Source organism: Tasmannia lanceolata, unplaced genomic scaffold (assembly GCF_043159265.1).
Source record: "Tasmannia lanceolata isolate RefF3 unplaced genomic scaffold, GAP_Taslan_0.1 ptg000035l, whole genome shotgun sequence".
In the NCBI taxonomy this organism is placed as follows: Eukaryota; Viridiplantae; Streptophyta; class Magnoliopsida; order Canellales; family Winteraceae; genus Tasmannia; species Tasmannia lanceolata.
Genome location: NW_027518712.1, coordinates 2,919,975 through 2,944,901, shown reverse-complemented (window position 1 = coordinate 2,944,901; position 24,927 = coordinate 2,919,975). Strand labels below are relative to the sequence as shown.

General features: G+C 41.8%; 5 protein-coding genes across 5 annotated transcripts in view; all 5 read right to left on the bottom strand.

The window, feature by feature from the left end:
• Window positions 1–1,593: 1,593 nt before the first annotated feature.
• On the bottom strand, window positions 1,594–2,751 carry LOC143859621 (uncharacterized). Its single transcript, XM_077370278.1, has 2 exons — window positions 2,558–2,751; window positions 1,594–2,155 (listed from the first exon to the last, which is right to left on the bottom strand). The coding sequence occupies exons 1-2, from the start codon at window positions 2,749–2,751 to the stop codon at window positions 1,594–1,596; spliced, it is 756 nt and encodes a 251-aa protein (XP_077226393.1).
• A 227-nt stretch (window positions 2,752–2,978) lies between these two features.
• Window positions 2,979–3,506, bottom strand: LOC143859620 (uncharacterized). The gene has a single exon (XM_077370277.1). It carries the CDS (start codon window positions 3,504–3,506, stop codon window positions 2,979–2,981), a length of 528 nt encoding a protein of 175 aa, XP_077226392.1.
• A 1,293-nt stretch (window positions 3,507–4,799) lies between these two features.
• LOC143859619 (uncharacterized) lies at window positions 4,800–5,717 on the bottom strand. Its single transcript, XM_077370276.1, has one exon. The coding sequence runs from the start codon at window positions 5,715–5,717 to the stop codon at window positions 4,800–4,802; it is 918 nt and encodes a 305-aa protein (XP_077226391.1).
• Window positions 5,718–11,809: 6,092 nt separating this feature from the next.
• LOC143859617 (uncharacterized) lies at window positions 11,810–13,082 on the bottom strand. The gene is made up of 3 exons (XM_077370275.1): window positions 12,565–13,082; window positions 12,226–12,453; window positions 11,810–12,118 (listed from the first exon to the last, which is right to left on the bottom strand). The coding sequence occupies exons 1-3, from the start codon at window positions 12,685–12,687 to the stop codon at window positions 11,810–11,812; spliced, it is 660 nt and encodes a 219-aa protein (XP_077226390.1). The 5' UTR covers window positions 12,688–13,082.
• A 2,788-nt stretch (window positions 13,083–15,870) lies between these two features.
• The window catches only part of LOC143859663 (mitochondrial import receptor subunit TOM40-1-like), a 52,462-nt gene continuing 43,405 nt past the window's right edge, over window positions 15,871–24,927 (bottom strand). The window contains exons 10-11 of the mRNA XM_077370313.1: window positions 16,575–16,670; window positions 15,871–16,373 (exon numbers count right to left, since the gene is read on the bottom strand). Coding sequence (XP_077226428.1) covers window positions 16,317–16,373; window positions 16,575–16,670 — 153 coding nt within the window. The 3' untranslated portion in view covers window positions 15,871–16,316. The remainder of the gene's footprint in view (window positions 16,374–16,574; window positions 16,671–24,927) is intronic.

The window sequence follows — 24,927 nt, the reverse complement described above, 5'->3', positions numbered from 1 at the left end:
GGACTAACGCAGTCTTCTAGACTTCTTTAGATACTAGAACCTGTACTATGAGGCATATTCTGTCTCATTAGGAAATCCTCCTTTGGAGGCATGCCTTGCCTCATTTAGAGAACCTTTGAATCATTCGTTTGTGTGGTGATGTTATCGGGGGAGTCTTTGACTCATTTGATCTTTATTGTTGTTATTAGGGAGTCATCTGTCTTGGCTTTATAAGTAATTAGCCTTTAGAAGGCCTGCTTGGCCTCATTTGTAGAATCCTCTCTGAGGTTGCACCTCAATTTGTACCTCTGTTAATTAGAGACCAATTTGGTCAATTAGTTGTCTTAGCCTTGCTTACCCCTTGCAAGGGCAATGATAAGGTTACTTGGAGCCCATCTTTGTGTGTGTTTGGGAGACCCGCCCGGTCTCATTCTCTCGCTAGTTCTCCTCTTTGTGCGTCGTTTGGTTTTTGGAGTTAGGTGTTTCTTTTGATAGGTTGTTTGTTTGTTTGTTTGTTGTGTGCTTGTTTTAGAGTTAGGGGTCTATCTTAGAGTTATAGGAGCGCCTCCGTCCGGTCAGTGGCGATCCACATCGCCGAGTGATGACTAGAATAGGATACGCTAGTCCACCCTTTGTTTTCCTTAGGAAACACAGCCTATTTACACATAGGTTGTAGGAACCACCTGCATTAGCCTAGGGCTAATCTGCATTTAGTTAGGGCATATAGGGTGTCCTAAAATTCACAATTCACTGGAATTTAAATAATCGTATAATACACTTTAATAATTGGTCCGGTCTTTTAGATCGAGTCTAGGATAGAGGGCTAGGTGTCTTAGGCATCCTAGCTTAGAATAGGCGCGAAGAACTACGTTGCCTTGATTCTCGTGGAGGCGGGGATACGTAAGCTTCTTTGGATGAATACCAGACCATCCGAGGACTCGGGCTAATCATTTAGAGTCTTAGGATTTGTTGTGTAGTCATCGTATGTTTTGATGTGTTTTCTTACTTTCTTGTACTGATCCTATACCTTTAACTATAGCTTGCATGTGTTTGCACATCAGAATTTAGACACCCATTAGGCATGTCACTCATAACCTAGCTATGCTTAGGTGACACATCTTTCATTTTATTTTATGTGTGCTTATTATTTTATCCTCAGGAAACGCATGCTTAGGTAGACGACTCCTGAGGATTGTTCCAATTTCACATGATTTTTACCCAAACTTCTTTGGAGTTAATAAGAAATGGCATAAGAGACCAAGTGCTTGCACTCGGACGAATTGGGGGTGCTCTCAGACCTTCCCCATTCGTAACCAGGCACGAACCCATATATATTTCTGGTTATCCATTGCACAGAGGATTTGATTTTAGGGTTCCATGGCATATCCATGGATGGCGACTCTGAGTTTATTTCAGGTATGTCTTGGTTTCGAGCCTTGGCTCCGGATCGAGACATATCTCTTTCTTTTTATATCGCCACTCGTGCTATGCTATGAGGGTGGCATCCATTTTGAGAGTTCCTTGGTAGAGCTCTCCTTCACACGTGGATGATCCAGAGGGTGTTGGGACCCGTTCCCTCGCCGCCTATCTCGGATCGGGGTCCACAGGCCCCTCTCAGGTTGAGGAGAGTTTGCCCTCCCTCCTGGGTTGGGATACAGACGCCTTTCTCAAGACTAGATCACCCACACGATGTTCTCTCGGGCGTATTTTCGCGTCGTGGTAATTCGAAACTTTCTGTTTATAGGCTGTTACTCTGATGCGGGATTCCTCTCGAACTTCTTTCAGCAGATCTAAGTTCGCGCGGAGCCCGTCCCAGTTGAACTGCTCGCTGAAGTTGCTAACCCAGGGGGACGGGACACCGATGTCAACTGGAATTACTGCCTCGGTTCCAAAAGTCAAGTTGAAGGGTGACTCCCCAGTTGTTGCACGCAGAGTGGTTCGGTAGGCCCACAGGACATGGTACAGTTCGTCCGCCCATCGTCCCGTTTTATCATCCAACCTCTTCTTGATTCCCTGGAGGATAATCCCTGTTTGTGACTTCTGTCTGCCCATTGGTTTGGGGTGCGCTACAGACGTGAACCTCTGCTCGATTTTCAGATCCGAACAAAACTTTTTAAAGCTGCGGCTGTCAAACTGCTTGCCATTGTCTGTTATCAGGATGCGAGGTACCCTGAATCTGCAAACCACTGATTTCCATAAGAAGGTCTGTATGTTCTGCTCCGTGATCTTGGCCAGAGGTTCAGCCTCCGCCCACTTGGTGAAGTAGTCTATAGAGACTACGACGAATTCGCATCCTCCGGAGGCTGGTGGGAAAGGTCCCAGGATGTCCATCCCCCATACTGCAAAAGGGTGCGGACTGACTTGGCACAGCCGGTTGATGAATGGTGGGAGAGAACTTCTGACACCTCTTGCACTTGCGTCTTGCCTTAAGGTCGGCCAATATAGGCCTTGCAAAAGCACCTTGATGGCCAGGGCCTTGCCCTACAAGTGTTCTCCGCAGATTCCCTCGTGTGTTTCTTGCAAAGAGTACGAGGCGTCACCCGGCCGAAGGCATTTCAAGTAGGGGAGGGTGTATGACCTTTTATACAAATTCTCACCGTCATGGGAGAACCTCGCAGCTTTCTGTACTACTTTACGTGCTTCTTTCTTATCTCCAGTAAGCTTCCCTTCACGCAGGTAGTCGATGATTTCGTCCATCCAACATGGCTCATTATTAACCTGCATTACTTCAACCTCGCATTCGATACTGGACTTCTTCTGGAATCCATGCATATATTCCCGAGAGCGGTGCAACCTGAGGCTGCTAGCTTGGAAAGTACATCTGCTTTTGTTTCCATCCTGGGGATCCTGACGACCTCAAAGCTTTTGAACTTGTCCACTAGCTAGCGGACCTTTGCTAGGTACTTGATCATCCGCTCATCGCGGGCTTCGTACGTTCCTTGAACTTGGTTGACGACTAGCTAAGAATCGCAGTAAGCCTTGAGCCTCTGGACACGAGTCTATACTGCTAAGTTCATTCCGGCAATAAGAGCTTCGTACTCCGCCTCGTTGTTAGATGCACGGAATCCAAATCTTACCGCGTAATCCACAACGAAGTTTTCGGGTCCGGTGAGAATCAGGCCAGCGCCACTGCCTAACTTGTTTGAAGACCCGTCCACATACAATTCCCAGAGCGGTTGTTCATGCGACGGATTCTGCTCTTCGGTTTCCGAATCCACGGGATGAGCTTTCTCGGTCCGGACTTGCCCCCCAAGTGTAGTTAATTCTCCACCTAGAGGTCGGACTGTCTCTGTTCCTGGCGTTGCATTCTGTGTGGGCATGGTGCACTCCGCGACAAAGTCTGCCAGCACTTGGGCTTTTATTGCCGGCCTCGGAAGGTATCGGATGTCAAACTCGCTGAGTTCCACGACCCTCTTTACAAGTTGCCCCAATGTGTCCGGTCTGTGAAAGATTTGTCGGAGTGGCTGATCCGTCAGGACCTTTATTGTGTGCGCTTGAAAATACGGCCTTAGTTTTCTGGCCGCCATGATAAGGGCATACGCCAATTTTTCTACTCGCTGGTATTTGGTCTCGGCATCATGTAGGACATTGCTGACGTAGTAGATTTTCTTCTGTTAGTTATGCTCCTCTCGGATCAACACTGCTGCTAGCGCCAGCGAGCCCACAGATAGATACAATACTAACACTTCTCCCAGCTCGGACTTGGTCAACAGTGGTGGGGAAGCTAGGTACTGCTTCAATTCTTCAAACGCGACTTGGCCTTCCAGTGTCCAAGGGGCCGTTTTGATCCCCTTGATGGAATTAAAGAAAGGGCGGTATCTTTCTGCAGATTTTGAAACAAAGCGTCCTAGCGCGGCCACCATTCCAGTAAGCTGATGGACTTCCCTTATTGTGGTCGGCGGGCTAAGTCCAACCAGTGCCTTGATTTTCTCAGGATTTGCCTTGATTCCCCTTTGGCTTACCATGAAGCCCAGGAACTTCCCCGCAGTAACTCTGAACGTGCACTTGGCCGAGTTGAGCTTCATATTGTGTTCTCTCATAACTTGGAACGTCTCCTTCAGGTCGGATGTGTGATCCGACACCCTTTTGCTTTTGACTAATATGTCGTTAACGTAAACCTCCATATTCCTCCCGATCTGGTTCCTGAAGAGTTTTTTTACGAGTCTCTGGTATGTTGCTCCGGCATTTTTTAGACCGAATGGCATGACGCGGTAACAATATGTCCTCTGATCTGTAATGAAGGATGTTTTCGGTATGTCCGATTGTACATTCTGATCTAATTGTACCCGGAAAAGGCATCCATAAAGCTCAGTAGCTCATGACCTGCGGTCGCATCGATCAATTGATCGATTTTTGGAAGCGGATTACTGTCTTTCGCGCATGCCTTGTTCAAATCAGTGAAATCGATGCAAGTTCTCCATTTGCCGTTGGCTTTCTTTACCATGACAACGTTTGCTAGCCAGTCAGGATACTGGATTTTCCGAATGAAGTCAGCCGTCAAAAGCCTCTCCACTTCCTCTTTGATGGCTTGTCACCTCTCCGGGGCGAATGTCTTCTTTTTTGTTCTGCAGGCTTGCAAGTGGGATCGACACCGAGTTTATGAGTGCTGACTTCGGAATTTATGCCAGGCATGTCCGCAGGGACCCACGCAAATACATCTGCGTTATCTCTCAGAAACTGGGTGAGCTCCTGCTGGGTGTCTTCGCCTAAGGAAGAGCCGATTTGATCCGCTTTCCCACTGTCATCTTGGTATAACGGAATTGAGAGGAGATCCTCTGCTGGTTCATTTACGATGATTTGAGCTTCGTCTCTCAGATCAATCAGCTCAATCGGTAGTGTTTCTGATGCATTTTTGCCTTTGAGCGCCATGGCATAGCACTCTCTTGATTGCGGCTAGTCTCCCCTGACCTCGCCCACGCCATTGGGGTGATGAATTCCATTTTTTGGTGGTATGCAAATGTGACGGCGTGGACGAGGTTCTGTCCAGGTCTTCCTAAGATAGATTTATAGGCCGAACCGGCCCTCACTACTAGGAAGTTAACCATAGCAAACGCCTGACAAGGAGGCTCACCGACAAGAACGGGGAGTTCGATTTGTCCTTCGACTTTGACTACCTCTCCCGAGAAGCCGAACAGATCTGAATTTGCCGGCCTCAGCCCATCATCCCCTATCATCATTTGTTTAAAGGCATGATAATAGAGAATGTCCGCGGAGCTTCCATTGTCGACCAGGATTTTTTTCAGCTCCCAATTTGCAACGAGCATAGTGATGACCAGGGCGTCGTCGTGTGGGAGTATCAAGTTATTGAGGTCCGTGTCTGAGAAAGAGATCTCATTCTCTATTTTCATTTTCTTATCACAAGTGTGGACGGCGTTGACTCGGCGGGCGTAAGCTTTTTGAGTTGATGACGAAGTTCCCCCAGCTGCGGGCCCTCCCATGATGGTGTTTATAACCCCATTGGGCAGGGATCGGTGGATTTCAGGACGCGGGCTCGCTGGGGCAGGAGACTTATCCCGGGCCGAGGGCGGAGCGGATCCTCGAGGGCTCTGACCCCGAGGGCTTCTCTCCCTTTGCTCCCTTCTGCGGTCATCCTCTTTAACATACTTCCTAAGGTATCCTCGGTTAATCAGCAGCTCGATTTCTTCTTTAAGGTGCCTGCACTCGTCAGTGTCGTGCCCGTGGTCTCCGTGGAAACGGCAGTACTTCGACTTGTCCCTTTTATTTCCCTTCGAGAGCATTCTGGCCAATCATTTTAAGAAGTCTTCTTCCTTGATGGCGGCCAGAATGCGCCTTCTAGAAGTATTGAGGCGAGTGTAACTTTCTTCCTTCCTCTGGGGACTCCTTTCTTTTCGTGGAGCCTTATCGTCTCTGCGCTGCTTGGGGGGGTTCTTTCCTCCCTCAGAGGTTCTCCTCCAGTTCGAGTCCAAGGCCGCCAGAATTTCTTCTACGGATATGAACTCTTCAGCTCCCGCCATCAGATCTGCCAGTGACTGTGGGTTTCGGTAGGCTACCGACCGCCGGAAATCGTTAGACTTGGCACCGGCGAGGAGCGCATTTGTGGCTGCAAAGGGATCTGAGTTCGGCACCTAAAGGGCCTCTCTATTGAAACGGCTCACGAAAGCCTTCAGAGGTTCGCTTTCCTCCTGTGTTAAAGCCATTAGCGACGCCGCCGTTTTTCTTGGCCTTCGACTGCTCATGAAATGTCAGACAAGGTCATCTCCAAAGTCTTCAAAGTTACTGATGGAGTTCGGCTTAATTCGCGAGTACCAATCTCGTGCAGCATCAGTCAGGGTGGTCGGGAAAGCTCTACAGATGAACCCGTCAGAGGCTCCATGGAGGAGCATCATGGTTTTGAACGTCTCTAGATGGTCCACAGGGTCAGTGGTTCCGTCATATTACGGGACTGATGGCATCTCGAACCCTTTGGGCGTTGGTGCGCCCAATACATTATCGGTAAATGGCGATCTGCTTGAGAACGCCTTGAGGTCGGATCTCTTGTCTGCTTGCCTTGCTGATTTGTCCCTTCTCACAGAAGGACCAGCGGCTGACCTGGAATGACTTTCCGAGCTCCGACGACGACGATGGGATTTATCTTGTTGCGCATGGTCCTCCCTGGCTCGGTGCCTCTATACAGAGCGAGATCGAGACCGGTGACGGCAGTGAGGTTCCGTCTGTGCGTGTCTTGTTTGGGAGTGGTTCGCTCGCCTTGAGTGGTGGGAATGATCGCAACGGGGAGGTATAGGTTCTTCCCCAGGGGGACTCAACCTTTCCTGCGATGGTCGGGAGGCCTCTGGGTCGTGCTGCTGGGGTGCTTGCTGGACCAGGTGCTTGTACTGATCGACAAGAGTTGTCATCTGTTGAAAAAGAGTCTGGATTTGTTCCGGAGTAGGAGCAGGGTTCAGATGTTCCGAGTGAGCCGGCTCTGTTCCGCTATTGCAGAAGGAGCCACTACCTGTGAGGCCACTCGCTCGCTCTGAACCTTGTGATGCCCGTCGGCTCAGGCTGTCCTGGCCGTTGGTACCCGAGCACTCCTCCATCCTGCCATTTTATAAAGGGGGATTTGAACAGCTTTTAGTTCAGGGTCCCACGGATGGCGCCAATCTGTTAAGCCCAAAATTGGTAACAGATACGGCAGTGACGAAAGAGCTAATCTGGCTGGTCCAAGTTGACTTAAAAATGTCCTGCACAGTAGCGCACAAGGTCAGAAGACCAACCCGGAGTCATGCTCCGGACGGGCCCTTCGACACTCAAGTCAGTATGAGCAGAAGAGTAAAGCCAGAGCTTGGAGTTATAGCTTAAGAATTTTTCTACCTCTCTTCTTAGCATGAGTGAAGGCATGGTGAGAGCTCTGGGGTGGTTGGATTACCTACCCTGGGACAGCTGTCGGCCCATGTGTGGGCTTGTTTTTACCTGCTCTTGACAGATTACTAGATTGCCCTTGGGGTTGGTGTCAATTCCATGGTGGGCCCTTCGGGGGCCACATGTCGACAACTGGTTGGATGTGGCTTTTCATACCTCATCAACATGTATTAAACTTTCAGTTGTAAAATTTGCCACTATAACAACAACAACAACAACCAGGTGGGGCCACGTTCTCCGACTTGTGGCGATGGCAGGTTTCACATTCACGAACATGCCGCTTAATCTCTCTCCTCATTCCTCGCCAATAGAAATTATGGGCCACACATCTTAATGTCTTTTGATATCCAGAATGTCCCCAAGAAGGAGCTTCGTGGAATTCCTTGAGTATTTATTGTTTCAAGGACGATGAGGAACTAAGTAGGAGTCTTTTCTTATAATAAAGAATTCCATCCGTCATTGAATACTTAAAATAATCAAGTTGCCCCTGATTCCAACGCGACAATTGATATTGGATTTCTGGATCAGCCTCGTACTCCTTTCTCACGTCATCTAACCAAGAGGGCATCGGAACTGATATAGCCTTAAGGGAACCAGGATCAACTATCCTTGAAAGAGCACCTTCCAAACTTGAGAAAGACGATGTTCGTGTACAGGAAAGTGCGAGAATTGATGTTGGAAAAGATGAAAAATCGTATTTCTTTTCGAATGTGATCACGACGGATTTCGAGAGTGGAGTATTAGACTTTATTGAACCAAATTAATGCGGAACTTACCTCTGGCCATGGCGATTAAAATCGAAGATCACGAATCCCCTTGAGCTTTGGCGAGTGACGAACACGAATGAACCACGATCTCCGCTACGCACGAACAAGAGAAGAGAGATCTTCTAACCTTGAGAAGACCGTAGGCTCGATCGATGGAATCGTAGGCACTGTTCCTCTCAAATTAGGGACCCCTCTTTAGATGGGACTTTATCTATACGTATGTATTTATTCCCATCAAACGCCCACATATTTATAAAGATTGGGAGTGCACGTATTTGCATCCCACCACAACACAAACACTTTAGTGTTTTACAAATTAAAAACACTTGGGACTTATCTATAGACTCCATTTGTAAACACAACACTAGTGGATAAGTCCTCTAGAAGAATCCAAACGTTTTTCCCTTTGTGTGGGTCCCAATGTGGGCCACACCAATAAAAACGCTAACATTCTCCCACTTGGTCCACATTGGTATATATTCACAAAGTAACTTAGAGTCTTAGATATTTATTTTGAAAAACTTTTCCATTATTTAGAAATATCATCAATTCCAAGTATCTTTAGCTCTATCTTAATTGTACACTTTTATAGTATGTCTCAAATGTACGAATCATATTGGCATACACCTCCAACCGGAAATGTTACCTTCTAAGTATCACATATATCAATTCACACTAATGTACACTTTATGTGTAGCTTAAAACTTTATTGAATAGGCCCGCAAATGCCAGTTCGGGTCCAAATTTATCTGTCCTCATGAACAGTCCATCTTATCAAACCTCAATGTTACACACTTTATATAAGACATAATATATATGTAAAACATATAAACAGAATCATCTACTTTATGTTGCAACCAAAAGTGACAAATGTAACTAAGCACCAAATACAATAAGACCCATACGGTCCACATGTTCTTTATACAGTTTGGGTGGAAGCCCCTTAGTCATGGGATCTGCTAACATCTGCATGGTAAAAATGTGCTTAACAGCCACTCGATGATTTGCAAAATTTTCTCTAACTTTGAGGTACTCTATGTCGATGTGCTTATTTCGACTACCACTCTTGTTGTTGTTAGAGAAAAACACAGCAGCAGAATTATCACAGTAAATAACTAATGGCTTAGGTATGGAATCCATAATCCTATGCCCTATGATAAAATTCCGCAACCATAACGCCTGCATTGTCACCTCATAGCACGCGATGAACTCTGCCTCCATAGTGGAAGAAGTTGTTAACCTTTGCTTTACGCTTTTCCATGAAATGGCACCTTCAGCAAGTAGGAAGACATACCCCAATGTCGACTTCCTAGTATCAAGGCACCCGGCAAAATCCGAATCCTAATATCCGATCACTTCCAAGCGATCTGATCGTCTATATGTAAGCATGTAATCCTTCGTACCTTGAAGGTACCGTAAAACTTTCTTTGCAGCTATCCAATGATCCATTCCTCGATTACTTTGGTATCTTCCTAACATCCCAACGGCATATGCAATGTCTGGTCTAGTACAGACCTGTGCATACATCAAACTGCCAACCGCCGAAGCATAGGGAATATTCTTTATCTGTTCTCTTTCCAAATCATTTTTAGGGGATTGTTCTTCACTGAGTTTATCACCTTTAAGGATAGGTGCTACACTTGGTGAATAGTTCTGCATCCTAAACCTTTCCAAAACTTTGTTAATGTAGGCCTTTTGAGATAGTCCCAAGATACCTTGAGATCTATTTCTGTGAATCTCAATGCCAATGACATATGAGGCTTCACCCATATCCTTCATATCAAAGTTTTGAGTTAGGAACTATTTCACCTCATTTAGCATTCCCAAATTATTAGTAGCCAACAAAATATCCTCTACATATAGAACTAAAAAGATAAATTTACTCCCACTGATTTTAAGATATATGCAATGGTCCCCAATGTTTTCAAAAAATCCAAAAGAGGATATCACGTCATGAAACTTGAGGTACCACTGACGGGAGGCCTGCTTTAGTCCATATATAGATCTCTTTAGTTTGCAAACTTTATGACTCATTTTCCGATGAAAACCCTTCAGGTTGATTCATGTATACCTCTTCCTCCAAACTACCATTGAGAAAAGCCGTTTTCACATCCATTCGATGTAAATCTAAATCAAAATGAGCTACAAGGGCCATTATAATCCTTAATGAGTCATTTTTCGAAACTGGCGAAAAAGTCTCATGATAATCTATGCCCTCCTTTTGAGTGAATCCTTTTAGCTACAAGTCTTGCTTTATATCTTTCGATATTGCCAACAGAGTCTCTTTTAATTTTATAGACCCACTTATAGCCAATGGCTTTAGTCCCTTTAGGCAATTCGACAAGATCCCAGACTTAGTTCTTAGCCATAGACTCTAATTCATCCTTCATGGCCTCATGCCATAAATTAGAACCCTCACCACTTATAGCCTTTGAAAATGACAAAGGGTCTCCATCATTCGCACACTCTTGATCAACCTCTTGTAGATATACAATATAATCTGAAGAGATAGCCGGTCTCCTTATTCTTGAAGATCTTCTTGGTGCCACTATATCCTCCACTTCTTGTGAATTCTGATTGGCATTTTCAATGACAACATCCTCTTGGGGTGGCAAACCATCTATTGGTCCATTCTCCATAACCACATCCAGTGGAGGGTCATGAATTCCGACCAATTGTTCTTGCGGTGCAAAAATATAAACTGGAATTCGCACTTCCTCGAAAACTAAGTCTTGAGATGGTTCGCTCCCACTGTTGTCACCGTCCTCAAGAAAGACAGCATTCTTTCCTTCAACAAATTTAGTAGTATGATTAGAACGGTAAAACTTATAACCTTTAGACCCTTCAGCGTAGCCAATAAAATAGCCACTAACGGTCTTTAGGTCCAATTTCCTCTCATGTGGATTGAACACTTTAACCTCAGCTGGACAACCCCATATCCTTAAGTGTTTTAAACTGGGTTTCCAACATTTCCACAACTCGAATGGAGTTTTAGGAACTGCTTTACTTGGAACCCTATTTAAAACATATACGGCTGTCTTTAAGGCTTCGCTCCACAAATTCAATGAGAGGGTCGAGTGACTAATCATATTTCTAACCATATACAATAGCGTGCGATTCCTCCTTTCAGCCACACCATTTTGTTGTGGTGTTCCCGGCATGGAATATTGAGCAATAATGCCATCTTCCTTTAGGAATTCCACAAATGGACCTGGCCTTTGTCCCATTTCAGTGTACCTACCGTAATATTTGCCTCCTCTATTTGATCTAATGATCTTTATTTTCTTTCCAGATTGTCTCTCTACATCTGCTTTGTAATCCTTAAAGGCACTTAGTGCCTTACCCTTTTCAAAGAGAAGATAGAGATACATATATCTCGTATGATCGTCGATAAAAGAGATGAAATATTTTTGACCATTCACACAAGGAGTTGAAAATGGCCCACAAATATCAGTATGTATAATCTCTAACTTTTCTGAACTCCTCCTGGCACCCTTCTTGGACTTGTTTGTCTGCTTTCCCTTTATGTAATCCACACAAGTCCCAAAGTTAGCAAAATCAAGAGTCTCTAGGACCCCATCTTTTACTAACATTTTAATACGCTCTATGGAGATGTGACCTAATCTCCTCTGCCATAATGTAGATGAATCCACGCTCTCATGACCACGTTTAATGCCAACACATTTTTGAACAATTAGGGTATTCTAAGGAAAAGGATCCAAATTCAAACGATATAAACCATCAATCAAGCTACCATTGCCAATAATTGAATCTTTAACAATATTAAATAAAGAAAAACTAAAACTAAGGTTCATATCCAAAGTCAAAAGCTTAGAAACTGAAATAAGGTTCCTAGAGAAAGATGGAATATAGAAGGTCTTTTCTAAAAGCAAAACATATCCAGAAGGTTGTCTAAGTTGGTAGGTCCCCACAGCCTCCACCCGTGAGCGTATCTTATTTCCTGAGAAGATAAAGCGTTCACTGTCCGTTGGGGTTCGCTGGCTGACCATTCCCTGCAAGGTGTTGGCAACATGGATTGAAGAACCAGAGTCAATCCACCATGTGTCATTTTGAACATTAACCATACTTGATTCATAACATACAAAAGAAATCAGATTACCTCGTTTTCGAGCCATTTCTTGTACTTGATGCAGTCTTTCTTTACATGTCCTTTCTTTCTGCAGAAGAAGCATTTCACATGCGTAACTTCCGTAGCGCCAGTTTGGTTAACCAACGAGTTATTTGCTTTCTTCTTCATAGGAACACTCCTGACTTTCTTTCCTTTATTCTTTCCTCGAATTACAAGATTAGTTGTTTCCAGCTTCTCTTGTCTTATCCTCCCTTCCTCCTGTACGCACATGGTCAGAAGTTTGTTGAGAGACCATTTACCCTTATGAATGTTGTAGCCAATCTTAAATTGACTATATTCAACAGAGAGGGAGTTGAGGATAAAGAATACCAAGAATGACTCAGAGATTTTAATTTTTAGGGCCTGCAATTGCGCAGGAACATTGTGCATTCCAATGATGTGCTCTCTCACTCCTTTATCCGCAATGTGCTTCAAAGATACAAGTTTGCCCATAAGCGTAGCTGCCAATGCCTTATATGACAAACTATTCTTGAACAGCTTCTAGAAACTCCTTGGCATTAGTGGTCTTAGGAAGAGATATCCTGATGCTTTGAGCAATATGACTTTGAATGAGAAGTAAGCTCAAGCAGTGATCTCTCCCACTCTTTATAATGGTCCATCTCTTCTTGCGAGCTCTCATCTGGAGGAGTGGGTGGTTCACCCACTCTGAGAGCAAGATCAAGATCCATCCAGCCTAGAGTGAGCATAACTCTATCTTTCCACTCAGAAAAATATCCCCAGTAAGGAAAGGGATCCTAGTAGATTCAGAATTCATAAAAGCTGGCTGATTTGCTGCAAAATATAAAACAGAACCATGCTTACTATGTGCTAAATTCCAATTAAGCCATAAGACCAAAATGCCAACCCATATTGACATTTCTGGTTGTAAATGCATCGCATCATTGTAACCCTCCTGTGGGCCGAGTTACAACACGCATTAGATTTATCCTTAGCAATCGCACTGATTAATCAAATTAGAATTTGGTCTCTTCTCCATACATGTGGGCCTAGGATAAGAGCCTTCATCTAACCCAATTAATCTCACGATTCTAATCGATTCACAACACACAACCCCCTTCCTGGGGGCCAAGCGACTATGAATTATATATCTGTTGCAAGCTAAGATACCATTAGAGCAAAGTAACTAAAAAGTTACACTTTATGTGTCAATCGGCACTATAAATACACCAATTGTCACTGGTATCCTCATAGTCATAGGATGTTGTGGCCCTCCCAGACTAATCGAATACCTCTTTATAATGGTATCTTTGGGAGTATGACTGGTCTTTATGTCATATTAAAACATGTTACTTTATGGGGTATGATTAACATAATTGCAAACATCCAATACAACTAAAGGAATTGCATACAATAACCACGACTGAATTTAAAGAAATATGCTTATAAATTAAAACTTAAGCAAAGACACTTTAAATTCAAATTGTATAATTTTAAGCAATTATTAACTTTAATGTAGAAGTTTTGGATTGATCAGATTACCTTAATGGAAAACTCAAATCAGTTTTCAAGAGCCTTTAGGCTGTAGGCAAAATTGACCACAAACAGCTTAAACCTCTTCAAAACTGAGATCAAGATCTAATCGTTCTGAAACTGATACACATAGTACCTTAGGGTGCTGGTAACATTCTATCAAAATTTAGGAGTGTTTCCCAAACCCTAGGGACAAATAAAAACCCTTTCAACCACGATCTCCGTTGCGCACGAACAAGAGAAGAGAGATCTTCTAACCTTGAGAAGACCTTAGGCTCGATCGATGGAATCGCAGGCACTCTTCCTCTCAGATTAGGGACCCCTCTTTAGATGGAACTTTATCTATACGTATGTGTTTATTCCCATCAAACGCCACATATTTATAGAGATTGGGAGTACACGTATTTGCATCCCACCACAACACAAACACTTTAGTGTTTTACAGATTAAAAACACTTGGGACTTATCTATCGACTCCCTTTGTAAACACAACACTAGTGGATAAGTCCTCTAGAAGAATCCAAACGTTTTTCCCTTTGTATAGGTCCCAATGTGGGCCACACCAATAAAAACGCAAACATGGAGTTCCAAAGATCGCGACAATTATTTTTGAAGACAAAAGTCCAACGTTAATTTGTTGCTCAACAAAATCATGTTCATCACGATTTAGGATCCTGGTGGATTAAAGTGTTTTATTCAATCAATCAACCTTGAGGGCAAGGTCGATTCTGTGGGGACAGAAATGATATGTGGAGTTATTGGGTGTATTTGGGTAGTTAGAGTGTAATTATGGTTATGTGGTTAAGGTTTGTGGGGTTTAGTTATTGGTGATGTGTCTTGTAAGTGGGTAGATAGGCTTGTGATGTGGCACTATTCTTTACTTGTATTTAAGATGTGTATGTGATTGAAAATGGGGGAAGAAAAGAATTTTCCAGGAAAGGAGACTTTGTTTTGGAGAGTCATGGTTCCTCTCGAATTGAGCCATTAGGAGGTCCGGTCGCCTCGAATCAACCTCTCTCCCCCTCATTTCTATTTTCTTTTCGTTTATTTGTGTTACGACCAAATTAGACACCTAACACATACATGGGCTACCAGTTCAGATCTCATAAGCAAAATTGGTAAAGCCCCCTTGTTTATTCTTTCGTGAATACATTGCGAGAAAATTTTGATCTTCTGTAGCAATCACTTACCATGGTATGCCTGATTTAATAGACTTGAACTGTCTTTGGTATCATCCATCAAGAACCAGTAGGATCTGATGTTCTTGCAGGGAATAGGTGTGCAACTCGGACCGTCGGAGATGAAAATTTTCTACCCAAGGGAGGCCAATAAAAATCCTTTCAACCAAGCATCTAGATCTAAATAAATCCAACATTCTACTCAACGCCTATGCCAAGAAAATAAATAGGAAAGGAAATAAGAGATCTTTTTGGCCATTTCTTGAATCGTCTTATTTTTCCTTTCAACTACCTCATTTTGTTGTGGTATTCTTGGTGTAGAGAAATTATGATTTATTCCATGTTCAATGTAGTATGTTTCAAAATTGATGATCGTCAGATCTATTCCCTCCAAATTCAAATTTGAGATTCCCCGGGAAACTCAAATCGTACAATTCAAATCATACGATCGAAAATTGGAATTGAGGAAAACCCTAACACAGCCCGAGGTAGATTATCTCAACCCTAACCCAACTTGAAATTAAATTGAGTCCGCTTTTTCCAAGCCTAACCCAATCCAACCAGAGGAAAGCACAACCCAACCCAGGGGAAAGCTGGCAGTCGTGCTGCCCAGGAACTCCCTGGCCCTGGACGTGGAAACAGAACTATACAAAAGACCCTCTCCACAATATCTGATCCACAAACCAAGCTCAAGCTGAGACCATATTATTTCTCAAAGGTTTTCTCTAACATCAAAACCAAAATAAGTTCGATTTTGATTTGCATACTACCGCTTTTCCAAGGGAAACAGATTCAATGAGTTTGATTTGTCATTTAATCCATGCGTGTTCCTGTCCATCAAAAGATAATACCATTTAGATTAGCTTCAGCCTATACAGCTAGACAAGGAGAAAAACTGCAAGACAAGATACTTGTTAGTAGCTTAAGCCAATGCAGATAAACATGGAGAAAAACTGCAAGACAGAAAGACACCTGAAAATCAAGTCTTGTGATATCTAACCACTGGGCAGAGACAGCCATCAACATTTAAAAAGAGCAGGAGAGAATGTAAACATTCATTGGAACTAAAAATAAAAGGGACATCAATTCACCTTAACAAGTTAATATCAACCTTGAACCAAAATCATGGCCTCAGAATGCCAGGCTATCTAATGACCGTTAAAGATCCCACAGTCATTGCCGCAAGAGGCTGTATTCTCGAATGCGCTAAAACCAACTCAAAATAAATACAAAACTTTCGTCCGCCCAATGCATAGCCGCTCAGAAAAGTCGACAAGTTATTCATGGAAGCCCTGAAGCAAATCCGTGAGAGAGAACAAGGCTGAGACTATGAATACAGCAACAGGCAGAAAAGCAATAAACCCATTATCGAATAAAAGCAATAAACCCATTATCGAATAGGAGGAGCTCCCTCTATTCTCCTACTGTCATCCCGAACCCAAACTTGTAGTCTTTCTTTCGATGATCAATCTGCAAAACACACAGGCCGAAGGATCAAAGCCCAAAACCAAACACCAAAGTTATTGCTGGCATTAGAAATTCAAAAAACACACAAAATCAACTAACTGTAGTTTTATTTTGTATGACTGAGTTTTCTCTGTCTGGTTCTTTTCAAATTACATAGACTGAAATCTATGGTCCACGGCGTCAAAGTATTAAAGGATTCCTCACCTCAGCAGAAAGAATAACATTGACACCCATATGTAATCGCTCTTCCAGGTAAGCAGCCACACAACCATTGGAATCAAACTTTCCCCTTAAACGACACTGCAAAATGCATAAATGTGACAGTGTCTAAAATTTTAAATAAGTATAGATATAGAATAAGATGTTCATATTGATTAAAAGATTGCAGATTCTAAAATATGTATGTACCCCATCGCATACATCTGAGACCCTAATCCAACCCATAACTTAAACTGTAAACCCACTGCTCCTTACCCCTAAAATTCCAAATCTTTTCCCATACTCATTCCAGGAATTTTTACAGGGTTTTAACAGATCTGTTACAATTGCTTAACAGTACAGATTTATTACTTTAACCACCTTAAACCCATCTGCCTAGAACATGACATCTTTTTTGGGGCTGCTCTTGAAGGGCACTTCTGGGGATCTTCTTACAAAAGTTGGGATACTTGTGCAGTTTTCTAGAGGAACGACTTTTGGAAGACTATTTGAACTCCCAGTGGGCTCTGAAATGTAGATTTTCAGTAAAAACTAAAGATGATATTAATTAGCAATGAAAACTAACAGAGCACCTCCGGCTTTGTATTTACAGAGTAGAGACTTAGGAATCGTTGATTAAAAATCTGTTACAGATTTCCATCTATTACGGATTTTTTTTTCCTGTTTGGTAAGCTGGGATCGAACCTGCGACCTCAAGGCTGAGAAACAAAGCATCAACCATTGAGCTACAAGTCCAACCCCTGTTACGGAATTTTTTTTTTTTCAACGGTTCTTAATTTATGTCCACCCAGATTTGTTAACAGACCTTTACCTTATTCTTTCATACTACAAACCCTGTAAACCATTACTCTCTTTACCTTATTCTTTCAGACTATTAAGCCTGTAAATAATTTACTCTTGAAGCCCTTGTTAGAGTATATGCCCTAAAAGCCCATAATTCTTGTATTGAACCTAATTCATAAATGAAATTCATGACATCTTATTGGGTAACATAAAAAGGAATGTGTTATGTGCTTGCTTAACGCATGTTTGTCCTTTGGTAGCATCGTAGGAATATCATGCCCATGGATTCACTGATCCTAAGGGGCGGGAAGATATGATATTCCAGTTCTTTGCAGACCTTAGATGTTCCTGGTGGGGTTGAGACTGGACATCCCTTCCTACACATAACCAGCATCAGACCTTGCCTCCATACACAAATTGGGTTGGCTTATCTCAGCCACTGGGGTAGTGGACCTAAGCAGGCAAAATGGGAGTAGTGACTCGTTCACGCGCTGAACGGGATCATAATAGAATAGCCTCTGGACAAGGAATAAGGATAAGGCTATTCTACCCAGACAGGACCCTTTATATGTCCTTAGACCTAAGGGTCGTATTGGTCTGTGGGCCTGCCTTACGGCTTTGGTCTACCTCAGAGTGGATCTCGATTAGGATCATTTACTGGTAGTATTGGGTCATAGGGTAACCTATGAGATCAATAGGGATGCCAACAAGGAATCCTCCACCTCTTCATTGAGGAAAGCCACTTAGAGTTTCAGTCACAACAGGAGCCCTTTAAAATACCTGGCCAGGTGATTTTGTTAAATGGTTTATCAAAAGGTTTGTTAAATGGTATTTTGTTAAAATACCCGGCCAGGAATCCTCCGGCATGTGCATAAGATGAGTGTAGCGGAGATGCGAATGCTTAGATAGATGTGCGGCCACACGAGGTTAGATAGAATTAAAAATGAAGACATTCGTAAAAAGGTGAGGGTGGCACCAATTAAGGAGAAGATGAAAGAGCACCGCTTAAGATGGTTTGGACATATCCAAAGTAGGCCATTGGATGCTCCAGTGAGAAGAGGCGACTCGTGCCAAATTGATGGAGTAAAAAGAAGTAGGGGCAAACCGAAAACAACTTTGGTAGAAATAGTGAGGAAAGACTCGAGGGCTAGAAACATAATAGAGAACATGACCTTGGATAGGATAGAATGGAAGAAAATGATCCATGTAGATGAGCCCAACTAGTGCCATGATTAGAGCCGGGTAGATTCCTTTCACCTTCTTAATGAAATGTTTTTAAAGGATTCATTTAGCCGACCCCAACTAGTTTGGGACAAAGGCTTTGTTCAGTTGAGTTGAGTTGAGTTGAGTTGGTTTATCAAAGGGTTTTCCAAAATACGTTGATGTTTTGAAAAGAATAAGCAAATGCATTTGCAATCCTAGGCATGTGGATTGAAAGGTATACCTTAGGGCAAGCCAAAGGTGTAGCAAGTGTCCTCCCCCGTGGGGCCAGCCCGATAAGTGAGGATTTTGAGGAAAGGACATAAGCATAGGATGTGGTTAGGGGTAATTGGATGATCTTACGATCATCTTCAGGGAAATGTTTTGGTGGGGACCACTTGCCCAATTCACCCGTAGTATGACTACAGAGCGAGGTTGCAGCGGGGCCCATCTTGAATTATGTAGGATTGAACATTAGACTCCTGCATCGATCCCACTCATTACTCGCTTGACCCATTACTTTGATGGATCAGGGTCTTTGATTTTATGGATTGCACGGACGGATGAGATCGACTATATTAGATATAGGGAGGATTTACACCGTAGTTATGGTGTATGCACTTTAGTGTATACATTTTGGCAGTGGTGTATATAAAGAATTAATTAATTAATTCCATTGGATAATGGAAGAAAGAAGGAATTTAATTTGATTAAACATTAATTAAGTGGAGAGAGAAATTAATTGATTGGGAAGAGAGAGAGGTCTTTTAGAATTCTCTACAAGGAGAAATCGTGTAAGGATTCTCTTCCAATTAATTCACTATTAATAAGGGAAAGATCTCTTCTACGTGGAAACAATGAGGCCTAAATGCTTTTTGCGTAAAAGTGAATCTGCCTCTATTGTAGTTCACGCAAGAGAGAAGGAGAGTAAAGTCATTTTTGACTTCTTTTAATAAGGAAACAAATATGGATGATTAAATTATTTTTTTTAAAAGTGCTACGGATAAAATAAAGAAAAAACAATGGACGGTTTTTTTATCTCTTTTTCTCCATCTCAGCATGATCATAAAAAACCATAAGATTATCATCTTTCTTCCACTTTGGCTTGGACCCTCGCAAAGGGATGAAGAAGAGTCCTTCATAAATCCTCCATGTTTGTGCGAATCCAAAAAGGGCGCCATCACTCCGACCTCCGAGGCGTTCGCTTCTTGAGAAGATTCGAAGCCAAGCAAAGAGTAGATCAAGCAGAGATTACCGGTCGGGGTAATCAGTTTGGTTTGATTTTCTTGTCTCCTAAAATTCCTTTCACAACCATCGATCATCTAATAACTAGGATCGTGGGAAAACGGATTGAAGGGATTAAAAATTTTGTTTTAGATTCCTCCGAGGCATTTCGTTGCGCCTGAAAAGTCCCTTCGATCCACACATAGCTAACAACCCTAACCCAGTTCATGGCCTTTAAACTTCCAAAACTCATTTTGAAACTATTTTACCAAACTCAAAACCCTTATTTAAGTCGAGCATTATATTTTGACTTGTAAATGAAACAACTCGCTTCACAACCTGTCATAGACCTAACTATAGCCGGGAACACTTGTTCTTTATACCATGTGATGGAGACCGTCATAAGGTCCAAATTTTTATTTTTAAGTGCCTTTTAAGTCCCTTAAGTTATAGTAAGGCCGCTACAATCTTTTCCCGTCAAAATCAATTAAGTTTTTTGAGTTATGGGCATTTTAAATAGGCCCTACACGGCTACACATGTATTACGGGAATTTTAAGTCAGGATAATGTTTTCAAGTCATTAGGGGGTATTTTAGCCCAAAAGTATCAAGTTTTGTATACAGGAATTTTAAGCCAGGAGAATGTTTTTAAGTTGTAAGGAGGTATTTTAGCCCAAAAGTATCAAGTTTTGTATACAGGAATTTTAAAACTCTCTAGTTCGCTTTCTTTTCTAATAATATATATGTTGCCTCATGGCACTTTTCTTTTAGCTACGATGACGAATGATGATTGAAAAAAGATTTTGAAAGTTTCTTCTCTTGTGTGGATATGATGTTTACTCCTTGCCAAGGTGTGATGCGTTGATCTTCCCTGAGGTGGGATGCTTAGAAACCCCGCGCCCCGGTGCAATACCTTGGAATTTGGTTGGTGAGATTTCAACATTGCTATCCATCTCTTTCATGTTTCTTTTTTTTTTACCATAAACTACCTTCTCGGGAACCCCAAACCCACTTGTTCTTTATACCATGTGATGGAGACCGTCATAAGGTCCAAATTTTTATTTTTAGGTGCCTTTTAAGTCCCTTAAGTTATAGTAAGGCCGCTACAATCTTTTCCCGTCAAAATCAATTAAGTTTTTTGAGTTATGGGCATTTTAAATAGGCCCTACACGGCTACACATGTATTACGGGAATTTTAAGTCAGGATAATGTTTTCAAGTCATTAGGGGGTATTTTAGCCCAAAAGTATCAAGTTTTGTATACAGGAATTTTAAGCCAGGAGAATGTTTTTAAGTTGTAAGGAGGTATTTTAGCCCAAAAGTATCAAGTTTTGTATACAGGAATTTTAAAACTCTCTAGTTCGCTTTCTTTTCTAATAATATATATGTTGCCTCATGGCACTTTTCTTTTAGCTACGATGACGAATGATGATTGAAAAAAGATTTTGAAAGTTTCTTCTCTTGTGTGGATATGATGTTTACTCCTTGCCAAGGTGTGATGCCTTGATCTTCCCTGAGGTGGGATGCTTAGAAACCCCGCGCCCCGGTGCAATACCTTGGAATTTGGTTGGTGAGATTTCAACATTGCTATCCATCTCTTTCATGTTTCTTTTTTTTTTACCATAAACTACCTTCTCGGGAACCCCAAACCTTCATTAATCTCACCCAAAATCTCTCTTGCATTATTTTTCACCTATCTTCCATAGAAACCTCCTAAATACCAATTACAAACAAATTTCACTACCTTAGAAACATCACTCAAATTCATTCATACCCTACGGACTTTTTGTTTTGTCTCGGAACTAATTTTACACCTTCCCGACATACGTCCACCTATCCAAACCTATCTTAAACCTTATAGAAATATTTTTCGAACCTAATCACCTATTTTAGGATCAACAATCTTAATTTCCACCCATCCTGTACAGCCCTGACGTACAATCCATAGGTTCCTCGTACATCAGATTTGGTATCAGAGCTACATATCCAGACCCTTCCTTCGATCGTCCTATATTAGATTTGGTAATAAGCTCAGGTTGGAAACATATCACCTAGATGGCGTGTCGATCGAATAGTTGAGTTATTGGAAGACTTAAATGTCAAATTTTTTTGGATCGCATGGATCATACTCGCTAAGATTTCCATGCACCTCTTCTAGTCATGGAGACTCCACAGGTTGCAGAGAGCTAGGAGTTCGTGGTGGAACAATCATTGCAGATGTAAGCCCAATGCTTCCCACGTTGGCATTCCCATCTTATTTTGATGATTCCAATACACAAGTGATTTTATATCACTAATGTGTTTGTGTGTCTAAGTTGTAGATCTTAATTGTGCTAAGTCAAGATTGCTTGGATTGAGGCCAAGAAGATCTCATTGGACCACATTATGAAGGCCAAAGACATCGGAGATCCAAGACGAATGAAGGCTTGAAGAATCGCATTGAAGATCGAAGTTATGTTAGAATGTATAAGATCCAATCTTAGTCTAGATTTTAAGAGGCATAAATTAAGTAAATAATCACACACCGTAAATATTTATGTGATTGTCCTTTTGGTGTTCCAACACTTTGGAACCCTCATTTACAATCCCAACTTGGTGTAAAGTTGGAAGCCCAATCAAATAAAAAAAAACAGAATTGAAAATCTGCTGCTGATAGGCTTCTCGGAAATCCGAGATAATTCTCGGAGCTCCGAGCTCGGAACTCTGAGAAATCCTCGGAGCTCCGAGATTTGGTCCAGTAGAAATTTTTCAACTTCTGTTTGTATTCCCGGAACTCCGAGATCAATTCTCGGAACTCCGAGAAAATCTCTCGGAACTCCGAGAACACTATAACGGGAAGAATTATGTGACCGTTGGGAACTTTGCCAGATTTATGACAATGTCACTCAAACGGTCATATTGGGTTTTCCTATATATATGGGTATTCCAAACTTCCCAATGATGAATCCTAACACTCTAAAACTCTATTTGAATATCCCAAGAGTGAATCAAAGCTTGTTTATGCCTCATCCTCTAAGATTAGGATTTGGATCATTAGGCTCAATTTGTACATCTTCTTCAAAAGTTGTAAACCCTTGTGAGGGATTTTTGGTTCTTTCTTTCTTATTCAAGAAACTTGTATTGGGCGAGTGTTCGGAGAAGCAGAGCCCACTCTCCGTGGTGAAGATTGCCACCAAGGTTAAAGGCGATCGGAATTGTAATCGGCATTGATCTTCGCCGAAGTTAAGAAGATCACATAGTGAAGCCATCAACGGGTTTGGTTGGTGGAGTGGAGTAGGCCTCGCGTTGGAAGACCGAACCACTTTAAATCTCGGGTGCATTTTCTCTTAATCTCTTGCTTTACATTTGCATTGCACCTTTAGATTTAACTTGTGTGCTTGAATTTCATCTTGATCTCTTAATCTTCGAAATTGGGTTTGAGTTTTTAAAAAATTAGGTTGCTAACAAGTTTTAACCATTTATTCCACAATAATGGCATCTAACATGAGAGTTAGATAGACTAGTCCTATCATAAATTGCATGATTAGGTCTAAGACTAGCTTTCTTTAAGATTATGTCAATAATTTTGTCACAATTTAGGAATCCATTGAGGCATAATATTAACCTTTCATTTTCATTATGAAGATGTGTTAATTGATTTAAAGAATTATTAAATTCATCTTCATAAGATTTGGAAGAGCTTGCCACATTTTGAAATTGTGCTAATTGGCAAGTTTTCTCATCGAAAATATCCTTAAGGGTTTCAATCTCAAGTTTAAAATTTTCAAGTTGTGCTTGAGATTTAGAAGAAGATTCATTTCTCAAAGAATTAAGTTCATTTTCTAATTTTGAAATAGATTTCTTTTGAACTTTATTTTTTGAAATTTGAGAATGCAGAGTTATGCACAATTCATCATAAGATATTTTTTCACTATCACTACTTGATGAATAACAAGAGGGGTTAGAATTTACCTCAACTTCATGGGAGGGTGCCATGAGGCAAAGATCATCATTATCTGCTTCCCCTTCACTTGAGCTCTTTCCCGAGGTGCTAGTAGCATCCCAACCGGCTACAAGAGCTTTCTTCTTCTTCCAATCCTTCTTACCCTTGTGCTTTAAGGAAGATGACTTGAGAAGTGGATAATCCGGTCTTTTGTGTCCCGTCTTCTTGCAATTGTAACACCTTATTCCTCCTTCTACTTCATTTTCTTCTTTCTTCTTCTTTTTATTCTTCTTATGTTTCTTTCTCCACAAGCTTTTAAATTTACTTAACGCTTCTTCCTCATCACTATCCGCTTCACTTGAGGATGATGAGTCCGTCTTGGAAGCCTTTAGAGCTAGAGATCGACTTTCTCTTTCTTTCTCTTTCGGCTTCTTCTCTTCTTGACGGCTAGTGAGGAGCATCTCATGAGTGATAAGAGATCCTACAAGCTCCTCCATAGTTAGCGTCTTGAGATTTTTTGATTCTTGGATGGCTGTGACTTTTGGATCCCAATAAGGAGGAAGTGACCTAAGCAATTTACTCACAAGCTCATCAGTAGGATAAGATTTACCAAGATTTGCTAATTCATTTGAAATTTTAGAAAATCGGGTATACATTTCGGAAATACTTTCATTTTGACCCATTCTAAACATTTCATATTTGCTCTTTAACAAGTTTATTTTGAAATCTTTGACTTGTGATGTTCCCTCATGGGTAACGGCAAGTGTATCCCAAATAAGCTTGGCGGAATCAAAAAGAGCTACTCTATTGAACTCCTCCGTAGATAAGGCGCAAAACAAAGAGTTTATAGCTTTGTAATTTAAATTTGCATGCCTTTTATGTTCAACATTCCATTCTTCAAATGGCTTGGAAGGCAAAATGTATCAATTTTCAACAATATGCCAAAGTTCCACATCTATCGAAAGAAGATAGATGCACATCCTTGTCTTCCAATGTCCATAATTGGACCCATTAAAGAAAGGAGGTCTAGTTGTGGAACGGCCTTCCGGAAGTCCGGTTCCATTTATATTTGCCATTTCACAAATAGAAAGTTGCCAAAGATCTTATGATCTTTCCCTTGTTTGAAATTTTTAAAGAAAAATTTATCAAAGATTTTAAGAAAAGAAAATCTTTTAAGAGCCAAGGCTCTGATACCAAGTGAAATTCCAAGG